This window comes from Xenopus laevis, chromosome 3S (assembly GCF_017654675.1).
Source record: "Xenopus laevis strain J_2021 chromosome 3S, Xenopus_laevis_v10.1, whole genome shotgun sequence".
Taxonomy (NCBI): domain Eukaryota; kingdom Metazoa; phylum Chordata; class Amphibia; order Anura; family Pipidae; genus Xenopus; species Xenopus laevis.
The window spans coordinates 43429942-43449861 of NC_054376.1; the positions used below are offsets into that span (position 1 = coordinate 43429942).

The 19920-nt window shown below is 36.8% G+C and overlaps 1 protein-coding gene across 3 annotated transcripts in view; it reads right to left on the bottom strand.

Annotated features, from left to right (window-relative positions):
- Nucleotides 1-971: 971 nt before the first annotated feature.
- The window catches only part of LOC108712840 (NT-3 growth factor receptor), a 399826-nt gene continuing 380877 nt past the window's right edge, over nt 972-19920 (bottom strand). For all 3 annotated transcript variants that reach the window (XM_041588223.1, XM_041588224.1, XM_041588222.1), the window contains exons 16-17: nt 7723-7881; nt 972-7040 (exon numbers count right to left, since the gene is read on the bottom strand). In XM_041588223.1, the coding sequence (XP_041444157.1) occupies nt 6855-7040; nt 7723-7881 (345 nt within the window). In that variant the 3' untranslated portion in view covers nt 972-6854. The remainder of the gene's footprint in view (nt 7041-7722; nt 7882-19920) is intronic.

The following is a 19920-nucleotide window of genomic DNA, read 5'->3' on the forward strand; positions in this document are numbered from 1 at the left end:
GAATTGTATGCTTACTATGCACCAATTTGGATTTCCCCTGCTTGAATTATCTGCTATGTTTGAGCCCTCTCTCCATTGTGTATAGTTCTAGCATGATTTATCGTGGTCTGTTATTTTTTTATTGAGCAGTAGGCATTGTATGCAAAATATAGGGTGGATAAAACATATGGTAACCCGTGTGCTTCAATGTCAATCTGCACCATCTTCATCTAAATAGTAAAAGGTACATGTATGTAACCAGGCCTTATCACATGCTCCCTATGTAACATAAGGGACTACGTTTGCCCAGGTGCAATAACCCATAGCAACTAATAAGATCTTTGATTTTAAATAGAATAAATTCTAAATTATTATTGATTGTTGTTGATTAATAAATTATTAGAAATGTGCCATTTTTTTAACTTACATAACCCCCAGACTCTGAATGCAGAATAATCAGTTGTTGCTACTACCATGTGTGTCTTTCCATTAACTACTCATTTGCCTACTATTTTCATTGTGAACTGTCAACTCTGACAACCATAGTGATCAGGCATATAGAAGCATCCATCTTGGATTAAAAAAAGATCAATATAAATATATATATATATATATATATATATATATATATAGATAGATAGATAGATAGATAGATAGATAGATAGATAGATAGATAGATAGATAGATAGATAGATATATAGATATAGATAGATAGATATATAGATATAGATAGATAGATATATAGATATATATAGATATATATATAGATATATATATATATATATATATATATAGATATAGTTTGAATTACATACAGAACACATGTATAGTATACGTTTTCTAAATATGTCAGTGTGACCTTAAAAGATTGTGGTGGGATGTGTGTGCTACAATGGTGAAATCAAGCATTTTTACATATAAATTGCATATTTTTATCTCTTGGGAGAAGCTTAAAATATACCTATGGCACCATAAGGGGTTGGCCTCTTCACGAAGTGACAATTTTAGACTACACCAAATTCATTATAGGGTTCCCTTGAGTCCAAATTAAGAATCTCACCTTTATATTAGAATTGGTAAAAAAAAAGCCTTATCCCTTGAGCCCAATAACCATTCAGTTTCTCAATCAAGGCGTGCACGTTTGCAATAAAATGTAATTTGTTAAAGCAATACATTTCAAATGTTCAATAGCATTCTAATTTCAGCTTCAAATGAACAGAATACCATATATGAGAAATATATCTTCAGCGCATATTTTCCTTCATTTAGCATTTGATGTGACACAGTCATGTCTAGCTTTAGGGTGGAATGGTGTCCCTTGTATATTATCTGTGTTGTCACTTGAATACGTGACATATGTGTGTGTGTGTATATATATATATATATATATATATATATATATATATATATATATATATATATATTACAAATGTACAAATACATATAAAATTGGCAATTTAATAACTTCAACCCACATCACGTGAGTGTGCCTGTGACATCATGTGCATTTTTAACTCCTTGTATGGCTGAAAACCAATAATTGTGCAAACAATTCGTTTTTTTACTAAATTAAAACTCGACTTCTATTTTTAAAAATGATGATTAATTAAGGCAGATATTAAATCTGTGACATACTGTAATAAGATGAATCAGTTCTTATTTAAAAATACTGGTAATGCTTCAGTGTCGACTCCAGTAACCCCCCTCCTTTCCAGTAGAGCAGTGTATCTGTTAAAGCGTTGCTGGAAGCCTAGCTGCTATCCATGGTCCTGAACCTCTGGCAAAGTTTGACTTTTAATAGGATTATATTTAAGTAGCATACCATACCATGCTCAGCATTCATTAATACTGTAACCTGATCTGTTTGGCGTGATATATATTATATTCAGAAAATAATTACAGACATGTTCCTTTATTTTAAATTTTTGGATAAATTCTCAATCATTCAGCTGAATATTAAATCAAATTAAAATCTTAGGGGGTTATTAACTTATATAATAAAGAGGCAAGTGTATTTACAATTTAACCTGGTATTTTCTAAAAAAAAAAAAAATCTTTGAAAGAATAAGGTTAAATGCAAGCAGTCTGTTTCCAGAAAACAGTTAATTTCCAGGTCTCTTTGTTAAGAGGGATGAGTAGTTAAAAAACCACCGTATATTTAATTTTGTAAATATTTCACATTCTGCATCCTTTCCTTTGAAAACATAAAAGGAATGCACAGATCATTGAGTTTGTTATCTCTTTACTGTAGGGACAACTGATGACTGCTGTGCTGCTCCACTGAGCTCACTCTTTGGATCCACTCAAGAAGTGCCGCTCCTGAACTGAATCCTGAACATGTTCCTTTCATTGATTTCAAAGGCGCTTATTCCTTACAGAATACATGGCTTCACTGAAAGGAAACTTAAAAGGGCTCATACTTTCAGTATCCCTACAGCAATATTCTTGCTGAGCAGGGATTACAAAAATCATCTAAAGATGTTTTTTCTCGGGAGCGCTGCCAGCACACTTGCTAGGTCATAAATGGCTAACCCATGACCCACCAGTAGCTGAACTACACCAGTAAAAAAATGTTTACCGTGTTGACCAAATGAACAATTCTAGGAACTGTAGGTGAGAAACAGTGGCAGTGACAGGGGCAAATGAAATATCTGTCTTTCATCTTCCTGGTCATGCCACTGTTTATACAGTCTGCTAGAATTAATCAACCAATCTCATGCCACTAAAAACTTAAAAAACATAATAAAAAGATACAAGTATGTTCAAGAACCAGATCTGAAGATTTATACACCCTTTTCATGGCATCAATAATACACGAAAGGAGAGAAAGGGAAATTTATATTTGCTGCATATTACTGCTGATGTCAATAGAAAAACGATTGCTTCTGAAATTAGACCTTTAGCTTTCTACTTGGTGGTTAATTGCCTGGAACAAATAGACACTATTCCAAACAAAGGTACCTTTGTTTTTCTATTGTAAGATTACTCTTAGTGTATGTGATCATTTATTTATGCACTACATTAATCTTGTGACATTCTGGAATAACTAAACAAAGAGAAGCATTAATACAATATTGACTTCAGATGGATCAACAAGAGGGCAGTGCTGCATTGTTTAGGCACAGTTTTATAGCATGAATCTGTTACCCTGGGGGGTGTTTTATAGAAGGAAAGTGTTGTTAAACTGCAGTCCTCATTATTCCATAGAAGGTTTACAAATAGAGCTAACCGTGGCTCCTGTTTATATGCAATATACAGTACATCTTTTATAATTCTTAAGAGGAGCAGAGCCTCCCACATTCCAACACTTATTGTAGCCTCATTCCTTATATATATCTCAAAGATCTAAATAAGCCAAACAGAACAGAGTTCTCTTTCCCTGATTGGAACCAATAAAACAACATTTTGTTTGCTGAAACCTTTGCCTCAAAACTTCCTCGGAGTGCTGTCAACTCACCTTGGTATCTATTTATATTCGGACTAGCACCCAGGTTCTATTTCTGGCTAATGGTGTGAGCTCTGCCTGCATGATATATATATATCTCAAACATATAATAAGCCAAACAGAACAGAGTGGTGAAAGACAGATTTCAAAAGGAATGTCATGGCTAATGATGGGTGAATTTATTCACCGATGGCAAAACGTGCAAATCCGCTGCAAATTTGCGCCATCACTAGTCATGGCTAGTATAATACTATATGCATTACAAGCAGGCACTTTGTAAAACTCCCCATATAAAGCCTAACCTGGATATTATCTGACAGTTCAAAATAAATTCTAGAGAAAGCTCTTTTGAAGTACAGTAGTAATGAAACAATCACTTTTATCCAGACTGTGAGAAATTATTTAATCTCTTTGTGTGGAATGAGTTGTTGCCATTCCCTTTCTGTTTATTTACCTTTTTTTATGTGTTCCATAACATAGCATAATAAGTACTGCAAGCAAATTGATAAGGGGATTAATTCCTTTGACAATTATATATATATATATTTTTTTTTTTTAAATACCAGTTCATTTCCCATCCATACATATGGCTTTTAATAAACATCCTACAGGCAATAAATACATAAATAATAATAACGGGAATGTAATGGGAAAATACAGTATGTATAGCACTTGGATACAGTTCTTTGGAAATTCATATCTATACTGGTAAACAACACTGACCTTTGCACAGATATATAATATGAGAAAAAAGCAGAAAGGCTAGTGCATTTGTGACTGAACAGCATGGTGAATGAAATATATATGTGTGTATATATATATATATATATATATATATATATATATATATATATATATATATATATATATATATATATATATATATATATTATGGATACTTACATTTGTATCAAGCCATATCCAAAGAGTGTTGAATCCAGAATTTTGGATGGTAAGAAAAATACTACACATGACAGACTTCTAATGAGCAATCAATTCTAAAGGCAATTACATCATGGAATTGATTAGGAAGGAACATTTTTTTTAAACTTAGAGCACATAACAATACTTCAGCTGATGAACCAGTGACTTGTATTTTAAGGGGTTGTTGTACTTGGATTCGTGCATAACTCAGATACCTATTTTCTACTGGCAAACTGTGATTATACAATCAATAGTAGGGGTTACAGAACATGTCTGCCTTATTTTGAATCTCTACTGGGGTCATTTGGTCTCTCTTTCTTCATTACTATACCTTTCCATGATATTATTATCAATTTCTCACTCTATTACTGCTCAGTTTTGAGGACGGGAATAACAGAGACCTTTTCTGGCCCCTATTTAATGGCTTTGTCACTGTTGTCCCAGAGATTCATGAGCTTATCACAGTACACATACAATATATATGTTGCAAGTGTCAGTTCCAATTTCTTATCACTAAATATTTTTTTTTTTTTTTAAATCCTCAAAAGCTTTTTCTTATTTCAGAATAAATGCGTTTTTCGGGTATCTTGCGTAATGTTTGCCTAAACTAAGGAAATTAAAAATCTGATGTTTTGATTCATTTAATTTCAATACCCATGGTGGTTGAGTGTTAATGATGAAATCAGGCATCGGTAAAAAAAAAAAAGCAGCCTTAGGTGTTTGGGTAGAAAGCACTATGAAAATAAATTGAAAATGTATGTTTTTCAGTCTCACCATACATGGTAGACATGTGTGTGGTTCCACCATAAAATGTCTATTAAACACTGTTCTATACAAGATTGCGTATCCACCATATTATTTTTGGATTTGTCATATTTTAAGGAATCTAATCATCAAATTTAAATAGTCTCTCAATTTTCATGAGCATGTATCATTCTCCCCATTTGTAGCTGAGCAATGATGTTCTGTAGTTCAAGTCAGAGGTCAATCAATACATATGTCTCATTGTGAATTCCAGCTCCTCAACAAGATCATTTTTTTTATCTTGACATAAAGTTTAGCAACAGGTCAAAAGGCAGATGCATTGGTTTAATTGATATGGGAATGGGAGGTGACTGGTGGTGATAGCAGCCATTCCAAAGACAGAATTATCATTCCAGTTTTTGATGAAGCAAGAACTTGAAACATAAAATAATTTACAGAAATAACGGCACTAACAACAATTTTATGGCATTAATGGAGGCCCTTGGAATCAAATATTCCTATAAGTTTATCATGTAAATATAATTTTAGCTTTGATGGATTATTCACTATTACAGAGATCTGCTTTCCATGGGCAAACTAAAAACTCTAATGTGAAATGTTTATAGTGTCAAAATATCCCTCAATAAAATGTCCTCCTCTATGCTTACATAAATAATAAAGAGATTTTTTTCCCTCTAGAATTTTTTCGTTTATGAAAATAAATCTGTCCTACATATTAGTCATATTAGTCAGATAATTTTTTTTATATATCATTAATTGTGGGGGAGTCACTGAAATGTGACATTGCTGAGGAATCCATACCTGAGAAACACTACGTTGAAACAAGACAATCTGATTTAAAACAATGATATAAGGTTGGAAATTAACACATTTGATCTATAGCCTTCTTATTCCTAGACTTAACTGAATTATTCCATTGACATACTTGTGTTGAATTGTGAATACTGGTTGAACATATCGGGTGCTCAAAATTGCAGTAAAAAAGCCACAACAACTGTTATGGTGCCTCACTCTAATCAAGTCTCCTACATATTCCCAGTGTAAAAAAGGAGGGGGGGGGGAAGAAACCATTATAAAGAACAAATAAAAAACTGTCTTACCCGTAGGTACCAGTTAAATTTGCAGAAATTCTATACATTTAGGAGTTAACAAATTAGAAAACTGTCCATACATTTAGAAGTACTGTTGAAGACAAATATACAGCTCCCTCCCCAAAATGGCTGAATTGCTCTTCTCACCCCAAATTTAGTTGCAGTTTGCTGTTTTGCCTTGACATCCACATATGGGCTTTCAAATAACCAGTCTCAGTCTCAGACAACGGATTCAGGTGCAGTTATTCACCACCACTGTGTAAGCCACATCTCTGAGAATTCCAATGACTTCAGAGACATCTCAAGGCTTGATGCCCCTGTAGAGTATCAGATTGTCTTTATGCATGTAGTTGAGGAAACATTTTTGCACACAGCAAAAACAGGAGCAAAAATTAACCATTTTCCAGTGGTTTGCTTTAATTTCCCACATATATATTTTAAATCCGTAACAGCAGCTTCTTCCTAATTGGTTGTATTGGTGGAAGATTTATAAAAAAACAAATCTGCTATCACAGGTTTATTTCTGTGTTGTTGTGTTTTGCAGGCACTTGAGTTTATTTTTATCTTTTAACATATGAAGACATATTCTTGGAAAGCAGGAAAAGGGAAAAAGAGGTTAAGTAGGATTGGAATTTCACAAATGGCATTTTCTAGCCCAAGATGTCCAAATAGATCGGCGAAGCCTTTCCTAGTGCCTGGAGAATCTTGTAGATTTCTTTGATGTTTAATCTCAGCTGTGGTTCTCTTTGCCAGCATCCCAGCATAATATCATAGACTTCCTTGGGGGCCACTCTTGGTCTTTCTAAGACACGTCCCTGGGTAATGCACTCAATCACCTGCATTAAAAAGGATTAATTACAGATTTGTTTCCAGAGCTGCATGTATCGAGTAAATATTAGTTCAAACTTCTAATTTATTATCCTTGCCTAGACTAGAGCTTACCATTCATTGGTCAACTGTTGTCATATCCTATCAGTCAGTCAGTGAGTAGGGCATTTGCACATTTAATCCATACACATGGATGGCCAATGTACTGATCTGACCCGCCATCCAATATACTGATCAGTGGCTACGAGGTAGTTTGGTCCAGTGCTTTGTGGGCATGCTTTGTTATTGTGTTTGACAGTTTTTGTTTCTAACTGACTTTAATATAGATTTGATTTTATGTAGATTATGCTTTAAATAATCTAATTCTATTTTGTAACCAGAATAGCAGTTAGTTTGTTTGTTCTTCAAAAGTGTATCGTCAGTTCTTTAGTTGACTCAAAATTAAAATAGAGCAGATTTTACATATTTTTTTTGAACAATTTATGTTTGGTAAATGCATAGTTTTTTGTTTCTTCAAAATAGAATTTTAACTTAGTTTCCTCTTCCTTGCATTAGGCATATTTTAATGCTGATACAAATACAAGAATTACAGTTTATTTTGCAGATTTTTAAAAAGTTAATTTTGCTTAACAGTGCTCCAGCAAATGCTTTTGGCTTTGCACCTAAATAACAAATAGTATCTAAAATTACCTCTGTATTTGATAGCTGAAACCAAGGTTGTTTTCCATAAGTGAAAATTTCCCACAGGATAACGCCAAAACTCCACACGTCACTTTCAGTGGTAAATTTTCTGTACATTATACTTTCAGAAGGCATCCATCGAATAGGTAGCATTGTATGTCCTCCAACCTAAGACACAGAAACAATTTGACATTTCTATTTTTATTGGATCAGATCAGGTTTCTAAGACATTATTTAAAAAATCAAACATTTAAACATTTTATTTATCCATGGCATCTGGATCCATATACAATTTGTTGTTGGGAATTGCAGGCTTTTTCATTATTAATGTAAAATCTTTTTCATTTACCCAACTGACTAGTGATAAACAGATTTTTTCACTAGGCATGGATTCGCAGCGAAATTGTTCATTTCGCCATCTGCATTTTTTTCTATAAACTGCGGCAAAAATCTGCCATGAAAAATTTTGTTGTGACAAAAAAAGTCGCCGTAACAGAAGTCACCATAAGACAAAATACTCATTAACTTTGATGCATTTGGGCAAAAAAGTCACAAAACAAAAAAAGTCAATGAGACAAAAAAGAAAAAATGCCCACGGACTTTAATGCATTTGGAGTGAGAAAAAAATTGTTCAGCCTAAAAATTTGTCGGAAGTAAAAATATTTGGATGCCCTTTGACTTCAATGCATTTCACAAATATTTTCTCAGTTTCTCGAATTTTCCGGCAAAGCAAAACAGCACAGATTCGCTTATCACCACAACCAATTATTCAATTTGAAATTAGAAATGCCTCTTATATTTTTGTTCAATTAATCATTTGTTTCTACACTGGAAATTTAATATATGGGGACATACAGGGGCAGATTTATCAAGGGTCGCATTTTCGAGGAAATGGAAGTTTTTTTGAACTCCCATAACTTTGAAATTTGAATAAAAAAAGACCAATCAAAATGTATTAAAAAAATCTAAGTTTTGGACTTCAGGTGAATAGGCTGTATTCGAATCGTTTGAATCAAAGTTTTAGTCCATTTGATGGAATTCAAAACTAAGTATTTGCCACAAAAAACTTTAATTTTTCACCAAATGACTCCATATAGGTTCTAGGTGGTCCCCCATAGGCTAAGAGGCAACTCGGCAGGTTTTAGATGGCGAATGGTCACAGTTGAAGTTTTAAAGGGACAGTACATGATAAATGTTGATAGATGAATAGACAATTTTTTTCAAATTATAATTGAATTTTGGCGTTTTCAATAGTTGACGTACACAAAAATACCTTGAATTTCGAATTTTTTTACTTCGAATTTTCTCTTTGACCCTTGATAAATATGCCCTATAATGTTTTTCGTTAAAGCTAAGTGATAAAATGCTGGGCTTTATGATAGATCTCTTCTTATCAAGTATAAGTGAAACTACTTCAGATATGCAGCAATTCATGATTATTACATGAAAACATGTGCATGTTGACTTTTTCTCTCATGTTACATTTATTAGAGTACTCAAAATTAGGTGACACATGACATTTACTTAGTGGAAGAGTTACTGTATTTGCTGACCCCCATTACATCATCATACATGAGCTAATATTTCAGCATGCAGTGACTGAAAAAAGGGGAACTGCAGTTCATTCTCTCCAGTCCAAATGCATTCCTCATTGACCACCAAAGTGTAGAACACTTCCCATGGGACCTGCATGTCATTGCTTTCACTACTGTTAAGCTATAAATTGGGAGCACATGCACAGTCCTACTGAACATCTGCTTCCTGGCAATAGTGGATACAAGGATGGGAAAGCCAATGATGGTTCCCTAGGTGGGCAAATAGAGAAGCATTGTTTTGTGAAAGCTTGTAGGTAGGGATGGGCGAATAAATTTGCCAGGCGTGAATTTGCGGAAAAATTCGCCACTGGCAAATAAATTCGCAAACCTCCCGCGAAAATTCACTGGCTTCAAAAAAATTTGGACGCGATTTGGAAAAGTCGTTTGTGTCAAAACTGTTGTGCATCAACACTATTCGGATGCCCATTGACTTTAACGGCGGCGTCAAAATTGACGCGAGTGTCACAATTTACGGGAATTGAAGTGGGTGGTGAAATTTTTCTACGTTTTGCAAATTTTGCCGGAAATTTACACATTTTTTGGCAAAGCGAAATCGGAGAAATTCGCTCATCACTACTTATAGGTACTGTTCCAGAATGAGTTTGTATAACCAGAATGCTCGGGACCTTGGGTTTTCCAGATAACAGATCTTTCCATAATTTGGATCTTTATACCTTAAGTCTACTAGAAATTCATGAACACATTAAATAAACCCAACAGGCTGGTTTTGCTGCCAATAGGGATTAATGATATCTTAGTCTGGATCAAGTGCTGTTTTATTATTACAGAGAAAAGGGAAACCATTTTTAAAAATGTGGATTATTTGGATAAAATGGAGTCTATGAGAGACGTCAATTCTGAGCTTTCAGGATAACGGGTTTCCGGATAACGGATCCTATACCTGTACTAATTTTGTTTTAATATTTACTATTTTTGTTAAATGGGATAAATGAGTTAAACAGCTTAAGTTATTTTTTTAAACACACAAACCAAAGTGGCTTCATCTGTAAATTATATTATACCACTAAAGATACCTAGGGTAACCTTTTCCAGCTGCTGTCATGAGTGGAACACTGCTGCATGTGACTCATGAACTCAACTGGGTGCCAGTAGTTGTTATAGCAGATATATTGAACTGAATGATACTGTCTGACACTTTTACAGTGGTCTATACTAGAAGATTCCACCAGTAGCTCATTCACAGGGTCAACTAAAGAGTCACTAAAGCATAAATTACCTGAGGGCTTATACTAGGACCTACTGTCCCAGGCTTTCAAGCACATCCACCCTGGTACCAGGTCAAGTCCAAATGGACAGAACAAGTTGCTAGCTAGTTGTAGGTTTTAGCTATGAGATATGACTATGAAGATTTTCATTCATCCAGGTCATGGTATATCTAATATAGGTAAATCTAAAACAACTGGACTTCCTGAGTAATCATTGAAGATGTTTCACTACTCATCTGAGCAGCTTCTTCAGTTCAACTGACGTGGTGTGGGAAGTTCTCGGCATATAACCTTCAACCTTCCTTCGACACCACCTGTCTGCTACATACAATGCTGTTTCAACTTCTGTACCCCGGCGGTTTCAGAACACTTCACACATCCATTCATGCAACTCTCACAAGTAACACCTGTTTCTAGGAGTTGCATGACACATTGGATAATCCTATCACAGTAACTACACAGATCTACACCTCTGTGAATTTCAGATGTCACCTCTCTGAAGAGTTACAATGTGCCATTGTTATTGGATAAGTGGAAGAGTCTATATGCTGAGAATGATTACTCAGCAAGTCCAGTTAAATTTACCTATACTAGATATGTTTTAGCTTTCTATTTTTTGTGGAAACATATATAAACTTTTTTCAAACAGATTGGGAGCCATCAATTACATAAAACATGAGTGATTTCAATAAGTCAATCACTTTTTCTGCAGTCGTTTTGTCCAACAATGAATTAAGGCATGATAAATCATCCCCTAAAGGCCATATGTCATGATCAGCACCCTAAATCCAGAACCAGTGCTAGGCAACCTGGTCCCGGCTCTTGCTTCCACCTTTAACAGCCGCCTTTCACTTTGGGAGGAGCCCTTAGCTAATTGGATTCCGCAAGTTCTTAATAATAGAGGAACCAAACAAAGGTTGTGGACGAGCAAAGGGGCAAGATCATTTCACCAAGGATACTGGATGGAAGACAGGTCCAAACAGACAAGCGTGGACAGGCCAGCACAAGCAGATTACAAGAATAGTCAAACAGGCCGGATCGGTGCAGGCAGAGTTCAAGGAATGGTCAAACAGGTTAGGATCGGGATTGGAAAGCATAGAATTGTCAGCGGGCAGGCAAGGGTCAGATTGGAGAGTACTGAATAGTCAGCAGGCAGGCAAGGGGATTCACAAGGAACAAACCCCCAGGAAACTAACAAATAGAACCTAACAATGGGCCATCAGTTTTCATTCAAAGTCCCTTTAAATACTATGAATTTCACACCATTGCGTGATGATATCATCATGCAGGCGCATAAACCTGGAAGTGTGCGGCCGCGGGCGTCAAAGGAGAGCCTGCTCTGAAGGGAACAGGACTCATCCGGTGGGCGGTTCTGGCGGAGGCACGGCTGGCACCCCCGCATGCCAGAGGGTAAGCCACTAGACCACCAGGGTAGCTATTCATCACACATATTAATCACCATTTGTATGTAAAGTTTTTTTCTACTTTAAACTTACAATTGAAAAAAAAACACAAATGTGACATTGTTTAAAAAATTCAGAATATAAAAAATTAAGTAAATACAATTGTGGAAAAAAACTTGAATACCTTAAAATCATGTTTTACGCATAATGTTTAGTAAGTTTAAAGTTAATTTTTTTTTAAAAATTGAGCAAACAGTTTACATTTTGGCTAGGGCGAATCCCACTGAGTTTACTTGACCACACATGTTGCTGAAGTTTTACATTCAATCTTTTCATTTTGTTTGCTTAATAAATATCAAATATTTATGATTTTTTGGTTAAAAAATGCAAATTGCAAAAAGAATTGCTAAATAACCCCCAAAGTGTTATAGTTTATCTACAGGTTTTTAAAATGTTTAACTTTGAACCATTGTTTAAATTAGCCTGAATTACACCAGATGCAGGGGACGGGAGTTAATCAGTTGTTAAGATTGACCGTAAAACGGGTAGCATTAAAATGTTTACATGTCTATGCTCTTCTCAGGTACATGTGGCCTTTATGCCTCATTTCCAAGTCCATGTCGGCAATTTTGCTAAAGTGTTTGTATATCATATGGGGTTTTTTTGCCTTTTTTTCTTGTTCATTATGTTGGTCATAATATTAACGATACCTCCTCATGACATCTGCTTTGAATTTTTCCCTACTCTCCTGGAATGTAAGGGGCTTAAATGACCGGATTAAAAGAAAGTTGGTACTAGATCAGGTCAAGTCCCTTGGTGCAGAAATGATACTACTACAAGAAACCCATCTTACTTGGAGTAAGATTTTAGCCCTTAGGCATCCCTGGGTGGGTTGGGCCTTTCACGCCACATACTCTCCTTACACTGGTGGGGTATCAGTGTTGATCAAAAAATCTGTTAATTTCCAATTACTGTCTCTTAGATCTGACCCCAAGGGCAGATTCATTTTCCTGTATTGTAAGATTAACTCTGTGCATACTGTGTTGGCCAATTTGTATATTCCGCCCCCTTATACAGATGAGTGTATTGTCCAATTCGTTAAATTTGTAGCAGATTTCCCATATGCGCAAATTATCTGTGGTGGTGATTTTAACACAGTTTTGGATGATAATTTGGATAGGGTACGGAGCTCTGCCACCGCTTCCAGTGCTAGAGCGTCTAATTTGGCGGCCTTGATGGCGGATGTTTCTCTAGTGGAGGCATGGAGACACTGTCACCCCTTGCAATCTGGATTCTCCTGCTTCTCCACAACTCACATGTCCTTATCAAGGTTAGACATGGTATTTCTTTCCAAAGACCTGCTTTTAAATATGCAAAGTGCTCATTATCAAACGAGAGGTATCTCAGATCATGCCCCGCTCAAGATTACTTGGCATACTGGCCCCAGCTCCCACAGTAATAGACAGTGGTCCTTCAACCCAGTCTGGCTCAATATTATCAATAACGATGCAGCAGTTGCCAGCTCTATCACAGAGTACTTCTCACTAGACCATTCACCTGTTAATACCCCAATAATTTGGGAGGCCTTCAAAGCCACTCTTAGACACACTCTCCACACCAAGATTACGGCAGTTAAAAAGGCCTCACGCCGGTTTGAAATGCAATTAAGTCAGGAGGTTGATATCCTTACTGCTAGTATGCAAGCAAACCCCGCCCCACCCACATTGATAGCATTACGCCAAGCAGAACAGGAATACGCTGCACATTTGCATGAAAAAAACGAAGAGGAAACTGCTTTTCTCTAAGGTTAATTTTTATGAACAAGGTGAACGGGCTGGTAAACTACTAGCTTTTATGGCCAGGGCACACACCACCCCCCCCGGTAATTTCTGACCTTTTTGATTCGCAGGGAGTACTACATAGTCAACCCAATGAGATACTTAGGATTTTACATGACTTCTATACCCATCTCTATACTTCTAAAAATACGACATCCCCAGAGGGAATGGAGGCCTATTTTACTAACATCTGCTTGCCTACTTTAACGATAGAGCAGGTCAGGACCCTGGATGCTGAGATCACAGTGCAGGAAATTTCTGCAGCCATTGATGCCTTCCCTAATGGTAAGGTGTCTGGTCCAGATGGCCTACCAATCGAAATATATAAAAGATTCAAAAAAGAACTTGCCCCACACCTGTGTGCGACCTTTCAGGATGCGCTGCAGCGCCAGTCCTTACCCCCGTCCATGCATAATGCCACAATTGTGCTACTTAACAAGCCCGGTAAAGACCCTAGGTACTGTGACGCATATCGCCCAATCTCACTACTTACAACTGATGTTAAAATCTTGGCAAAAGTCTTGGCCATGAGACTGGGTGACATGATTCACCACTTGGTGCATGAGGATCAGACCGGTTTCATGCCTGGCAAATCTACGGCTCTGAATATCCGTAGGCTTTACACTAATCTTTCCCTCCCCCATGATAACCAGGGCCAGAGGACTGTGGTTGCCCTGGATATTGCCAAGGCTTTTGACACAGTTGAATGGCCATATCTTTGGCAAGTGCTTAAAGAATTCGGATTTGGCCCCAACTACATCAATCTGGTTAAATTGTTGTACAAAGCTCCCACCGCCTCTATCAAAGCTAGTAATATGTCTACCCCGTCCTTCCGTCTCTACCGAGGTACTCGGCAGGGCTGCCCACTTTCTCCTCTACTATTTGCATTGGCTATTGAGCCCCTTGCTTACCGCATCAGATCTCATAACAATATAACTGGGTTTGTTCTGGGTAATAGGGAGGATCGTATTCAATTATATGCGGATGATACCCTCTTATATCTGGGAGACAGGGGTGATTCGCTAACCAATGCCCTAATGGTCTTGGCAGAATTTGGTGAAGTTTCCGGACTGATAATAAATAAATCAAAATCCACTGCCCTTATGCTAGACCCACATACTGAGGAGGAAAGAATGTCTACCTTTCCTTTTACAGTAGTTCCCGAATTTACTTACTTAGGAGTTAAAGTCACAGCTCTCCCCCAACAATACTTAACACTTAACTTAGACCCGTTGAATGATTGGATGTCTCAAAAGCTTAAAGCATGGGCTAATCTCCCAACAGGCCCTACAGGGCGGATCCATCTTATAAAGATGATTATATTACCCAAGCTCCTCTATGTCTTACAACAAGCCCCGGTATGGATACCCAAATCCTATTTTCTTAAAATTAATGCTGTATTTAGACAACTGGTGTGGGCTCACTCCAGGCCACGACTAAAGCTTGAAACGCTAATGTGTGCTAAAAATAAAGCTGGTCTGGCCCTACCAGATATGTATTTATACTACCTGGCAGCACAATTGTCCCACCTCACTACGTGGGTGGAAGGCTCGCATCAAAGAGTGCTACATTCTCTTTGGACTCATTTGACTGGCTTTACTGATAACCCAGTAAGCTGGATTCTAGGGAAATCTGTTGTTACAGCTCAGTCACTAGTTCCCCCCCCCCATCGACTCCCTACGTAAGGTGTGGAAAATGGCCAATGCACTTTTGAAGTCCCCCCGCATTGACCCGCTTACACCAATATGGAACAATCAAACTTACCCCTTGTTGGCAAAATTTGGTCCAATGAGTCTTTGGTCGGACCACGGGGTGAGAACATTTGGTGATGTATGGCATGATGGCACCTTAGTTTCCTTTACTCGATTGAAAGACCACTTTCAGATCCCGCATAACCAGTGGCTGACTTATCATAGGCTCAGCTGTGCTCTTACTGTCACCCACAAGCATCAGGATTTAACGCTGTCCACGCACCCCTTTCTAGTTTACATTAAAAGGGGACACACCAAAGGTTTGGTCACCATGTTGTATGCTAAATTGCTGCAAGAGGTGCATGGAAACAAGTTAGATGGGCTACGCTCTAGATGGGAGGTGGATGTGGGCACAATCTTAGATGAGGAATGGCAAGAAGCGCAAGAATCCCCCCAGTTAGTCTCCCCCAACCATAGACTACGGCTAATTCAACTATACATACTTCACAGAGCTTACTACACCCCTGTCAGACTTCACTACATTAATGCCAGCACCCCGGATGTCTGCACTAGGTGTGCTCTGGACAGGTTAACTCTGATACACATGCTCTGGAGTTGTGCCAAGCTTACTACATACTGGAGGGAAATACTAGATACCTTAGATGGGGTGCTTCAGGTGACAATTGCCAGAACTCCTAAAACCTGCATCTTGGCCATAATTCAGGACCTAAAACTGAATCAATGTCAATCACTTTTCCTACTGGAGGCACTGTTACTAGCCAAGAGGCTAATCACCCAGAACTGGAGGGCTGTGACTCCTCCTACCTTCTCTGCCTGGAAAGCAATAATGCAAGATACTTGTAACACTGAATACTTAATGTACTTAAAAAGGGGAGCCCCCACAAAATTCCATAAAATTTGGGGATCCTGGACTAACGTTTACCCCCTACACCCAAGACAACCACTAGCGGTTTGAATCGAATAGGGTTCAGGAAAGGTAATTGGTTTTTATATCTCACTTGTCTGAATAGATATGAATCCCTCACTGGAGGGAGTCTTGATATTGTTGTGTATTGAAATACTCCTGACGAAAGGTATCTTGCATGCTCTGTTTCTTTCACCCTGCTTGTTCTAGACATGTAACATGTGCACAATGTTTTTCCGTGATTTGTCTTTACATTGTAAACTGCGTACCTTATTCTTTCAATAAACTACCCGAATTTAAAAAAAAAAAAAAAAAATTAGCCTGAATTACACAATTTGTAGTACAGTATACCGAGTCAGTAGAAAATATATCCAGTTCATGCCCTTTTTTATACGTAAAAAAAGAAAAAAAATTGTTAAATGTCTATGGATAGTCTTTAAAATGTTTTAATGTTAAGCAAAAAGGCAAAGCTAATCAAGATGTTCCTTACTCCACAGAACAGAAAAAAAAGAGCAAAGAAATACTAAATAGTATAAATTCTGCAGATATTTTAATGACCACTCATTTCAATAATTTACTGATTCTTCTTATAAAAAAGAAAGGCTAATTGGCTGTGTCCCCTCTTGCTCTTGATGTAAATGAACTCATACAACCCATACAAACGCAAAGTGAAAAAACAGCTAATTAGAATTTCTCAGATGAGTGGATAATACAGTATATAGAACTGTAGTGCAATTAAACAGATTAATACACTGTTGCACTGTATATGTAAAAAAAAATTCTTTCTGAAGTAAATATGGTTTAGCAAAGGAAAAGACTTATCTACAACCAAATTATGAGCAAAAATCACATATTCATAAGAACGGGTCTGACTTATTAAAGATCACAAATTTATACCAAGTGGTAATGGTAGTTACTGTTCTGTAAAACATTACTCATCTTTTCAGATTTAACTTTGAAATGAATTCGTTCAGTGGGGAAAATAATTGTTCAAATGCCTTTTAGCTGCATGTGATTTGTAGTGATGAATAAGAATTCTGATGGTGTTAGGGTTCAATGGTGAGGCTGAACTTTAATACATGTACAATTTTTTTTAACACTTTCCTCACTGATTCTGCCCAAATGAGGCTTAGATATAAGAATGCGGTAAAAGTAGCTTTTATAATGACATGTGACACTAATCCATACTAAGCAATTAGTAGGCTGAGCATATTATTTTAATATTTTTGTACGTTTATAAGAAGCCAGCAATCAGAGTGAGTAGTAGAATATGATGGGCCCTGTAATAGTTGCTTGAGGGATATTAAAACATGTCAATTCTTCTTGAGGCAAAAGGGGTCGGAATCTGTGTATATAATTTCTGTCTAGAATGGAGTATTTTAAACATCACACCAAATATAAATTTAGTACTGAGGATGTAGCTATACTGGTGTTGTTTTATTGTGTATTTCTGCATGCAATAAGAAGATAGTGTTTTGACTGCTGTGGCATATTCCAGTGTTATTTCAGTTGACCTCACCCCATATAACAATTAAATCACACTCCTCCGACTTCTTGGGGGGGTTATAAAACACTAAAATGACAATGTTACAGGTATGGGATCCATTATCCAGAAACCTGTTATACAGAATTGCGGAAAGGCTGTCTCCCATAGACAACATTTTATACAAATAATCCAAATGTTTAAAAATGAGTTATTTTTCTTTGCAATAAAACAGTACTTTGTACTTGATTCAAACTAAGATAGAATTAATCCTTATTGGAAGCAAAACCAGACTATTGTGTTTATTTAATGTTTACATGATTTTCTAGTAGACTTCAGGTATGAAGATCCACATTATGGTAAGATCCTCTATCCAAAAAACCCCAGGCCCCAAGCATTCTGGATAACAGGTCCCATACCTGTACAAAAATAAAGTTGTGGCTGGCTAACCTAAGTGGGATCTTAGTAAAACTAAAACTGCAAACTGAGCCAGTCTATAGAAGCTAGAGAAACAAAGGACAATGAAAATACATATGCATTTACCTCTTGAGCGAATTCGCCTCGTTTGCCGAAAACGCGAATTGTGAAGCTGTGGGTGTCAAAATAGACGCTGTCGACAATTCTGACAGTGGCAAAAATTTGACACGTGACTATTTTGTCCAATTATTATTTAAAGTCAATAGGTGTGCATTAAATTGTCACCGGCGTCAGAATTGTCGCCAACATCCAAAAACTCACGGAAATTTGCCGCAAATTTGCACCTGGCGGATAAATTTACCCATCACTACTTATAATTCTTGTAGAAAAATACAAATAATTCAAGGCATCATGTATTTAACTTATGATGTTTCAGCCAAGCAACAGTGTTAGGTGCATATTCAACTCAAATGAAAACAGGCAAATGCCTTGAGCACTACAACTATAGCTTTTAAAATCCATACAAAACCATACAATTAATCAAATTTAAGGAACTCAGTAATAAGCAGCAGAATGAATGATAAAAGCCATAAAATTGAAAAAATGACTGAGCAAAACAATGTGGTTAAAAACTGCAACAAGTCTAGTAACTTTGCATATAAACCACAATACATTAGCTAGACTTTGCTGACTTGCAGTAGTTTCTGATCATACATTTCAATGGACTTTATAGAGTGCTTTAAAGTATATGATGCTAGCATAAAATTCAGGTTTACAAAATAATAAACAATAATCTTGTTTTTATTTCTACTGACTCCTTGCTCTGTGACATACATTGTGCCTGACCTAGAGGAGATGCTAATGCTCAAGTCTCTCTCTGTTTCTAAAGGTGGTATTTCAGAGATCATTATTTCTACAGTTTCAATCAATTGAAAATGGTTAGAGCTCTTTTAATTGTCAAAAGGCTGCATAAATCAGACACTCTCTGGAATAGGAATTTAATTTTGCAAAGGGCAAGGAAATCAATTTTGCAAGCTTCGGTCACAGGCAGAGTGTGCACAAGGTGCAACAGGATAACATAATGATTGGGGTGAAAGTCGAAACTGAAATGAGCACCATGCATCAACCAAAGTGTACAAAGATCATTCAGTTGTTCCATAAATCAATTGTACCTCCTTGCAAAGTCTTCAGATGTAACACCTAAATCCCTGATCCCATGCATAATATTTAGTGATGGGCGAATTTATTCACCAGGCGCGAATTCGCAGCAAATTTCCGGGTTTCACCGCCGGCGAATACATTTGCGAAATTGCCGCAAAAATTCCCCTCGCTGGCAAAAATTGATGCCATAGACAATTCTGACGGTGGCGACAATTCCAACGCTGGCGACAATTCTAGGCGCCCATTGACTTTAATGGGCGTCGGAATTGATTTGCGTTTCGCGTGAAAAATTCCCCCATCACTATTAATATTTAAAGCTATGTTATACAGAATTCAAACACAACCCAACTATCCATTATATTTAAAAAAAAAAAATGTCTGCAGGGACATCGGCAATTCACAATTTGCTAGCGAACAGCGTCAATAATGTTCATTTGCACCGTATCGTCCAGGTGAATTTTTGCTCTG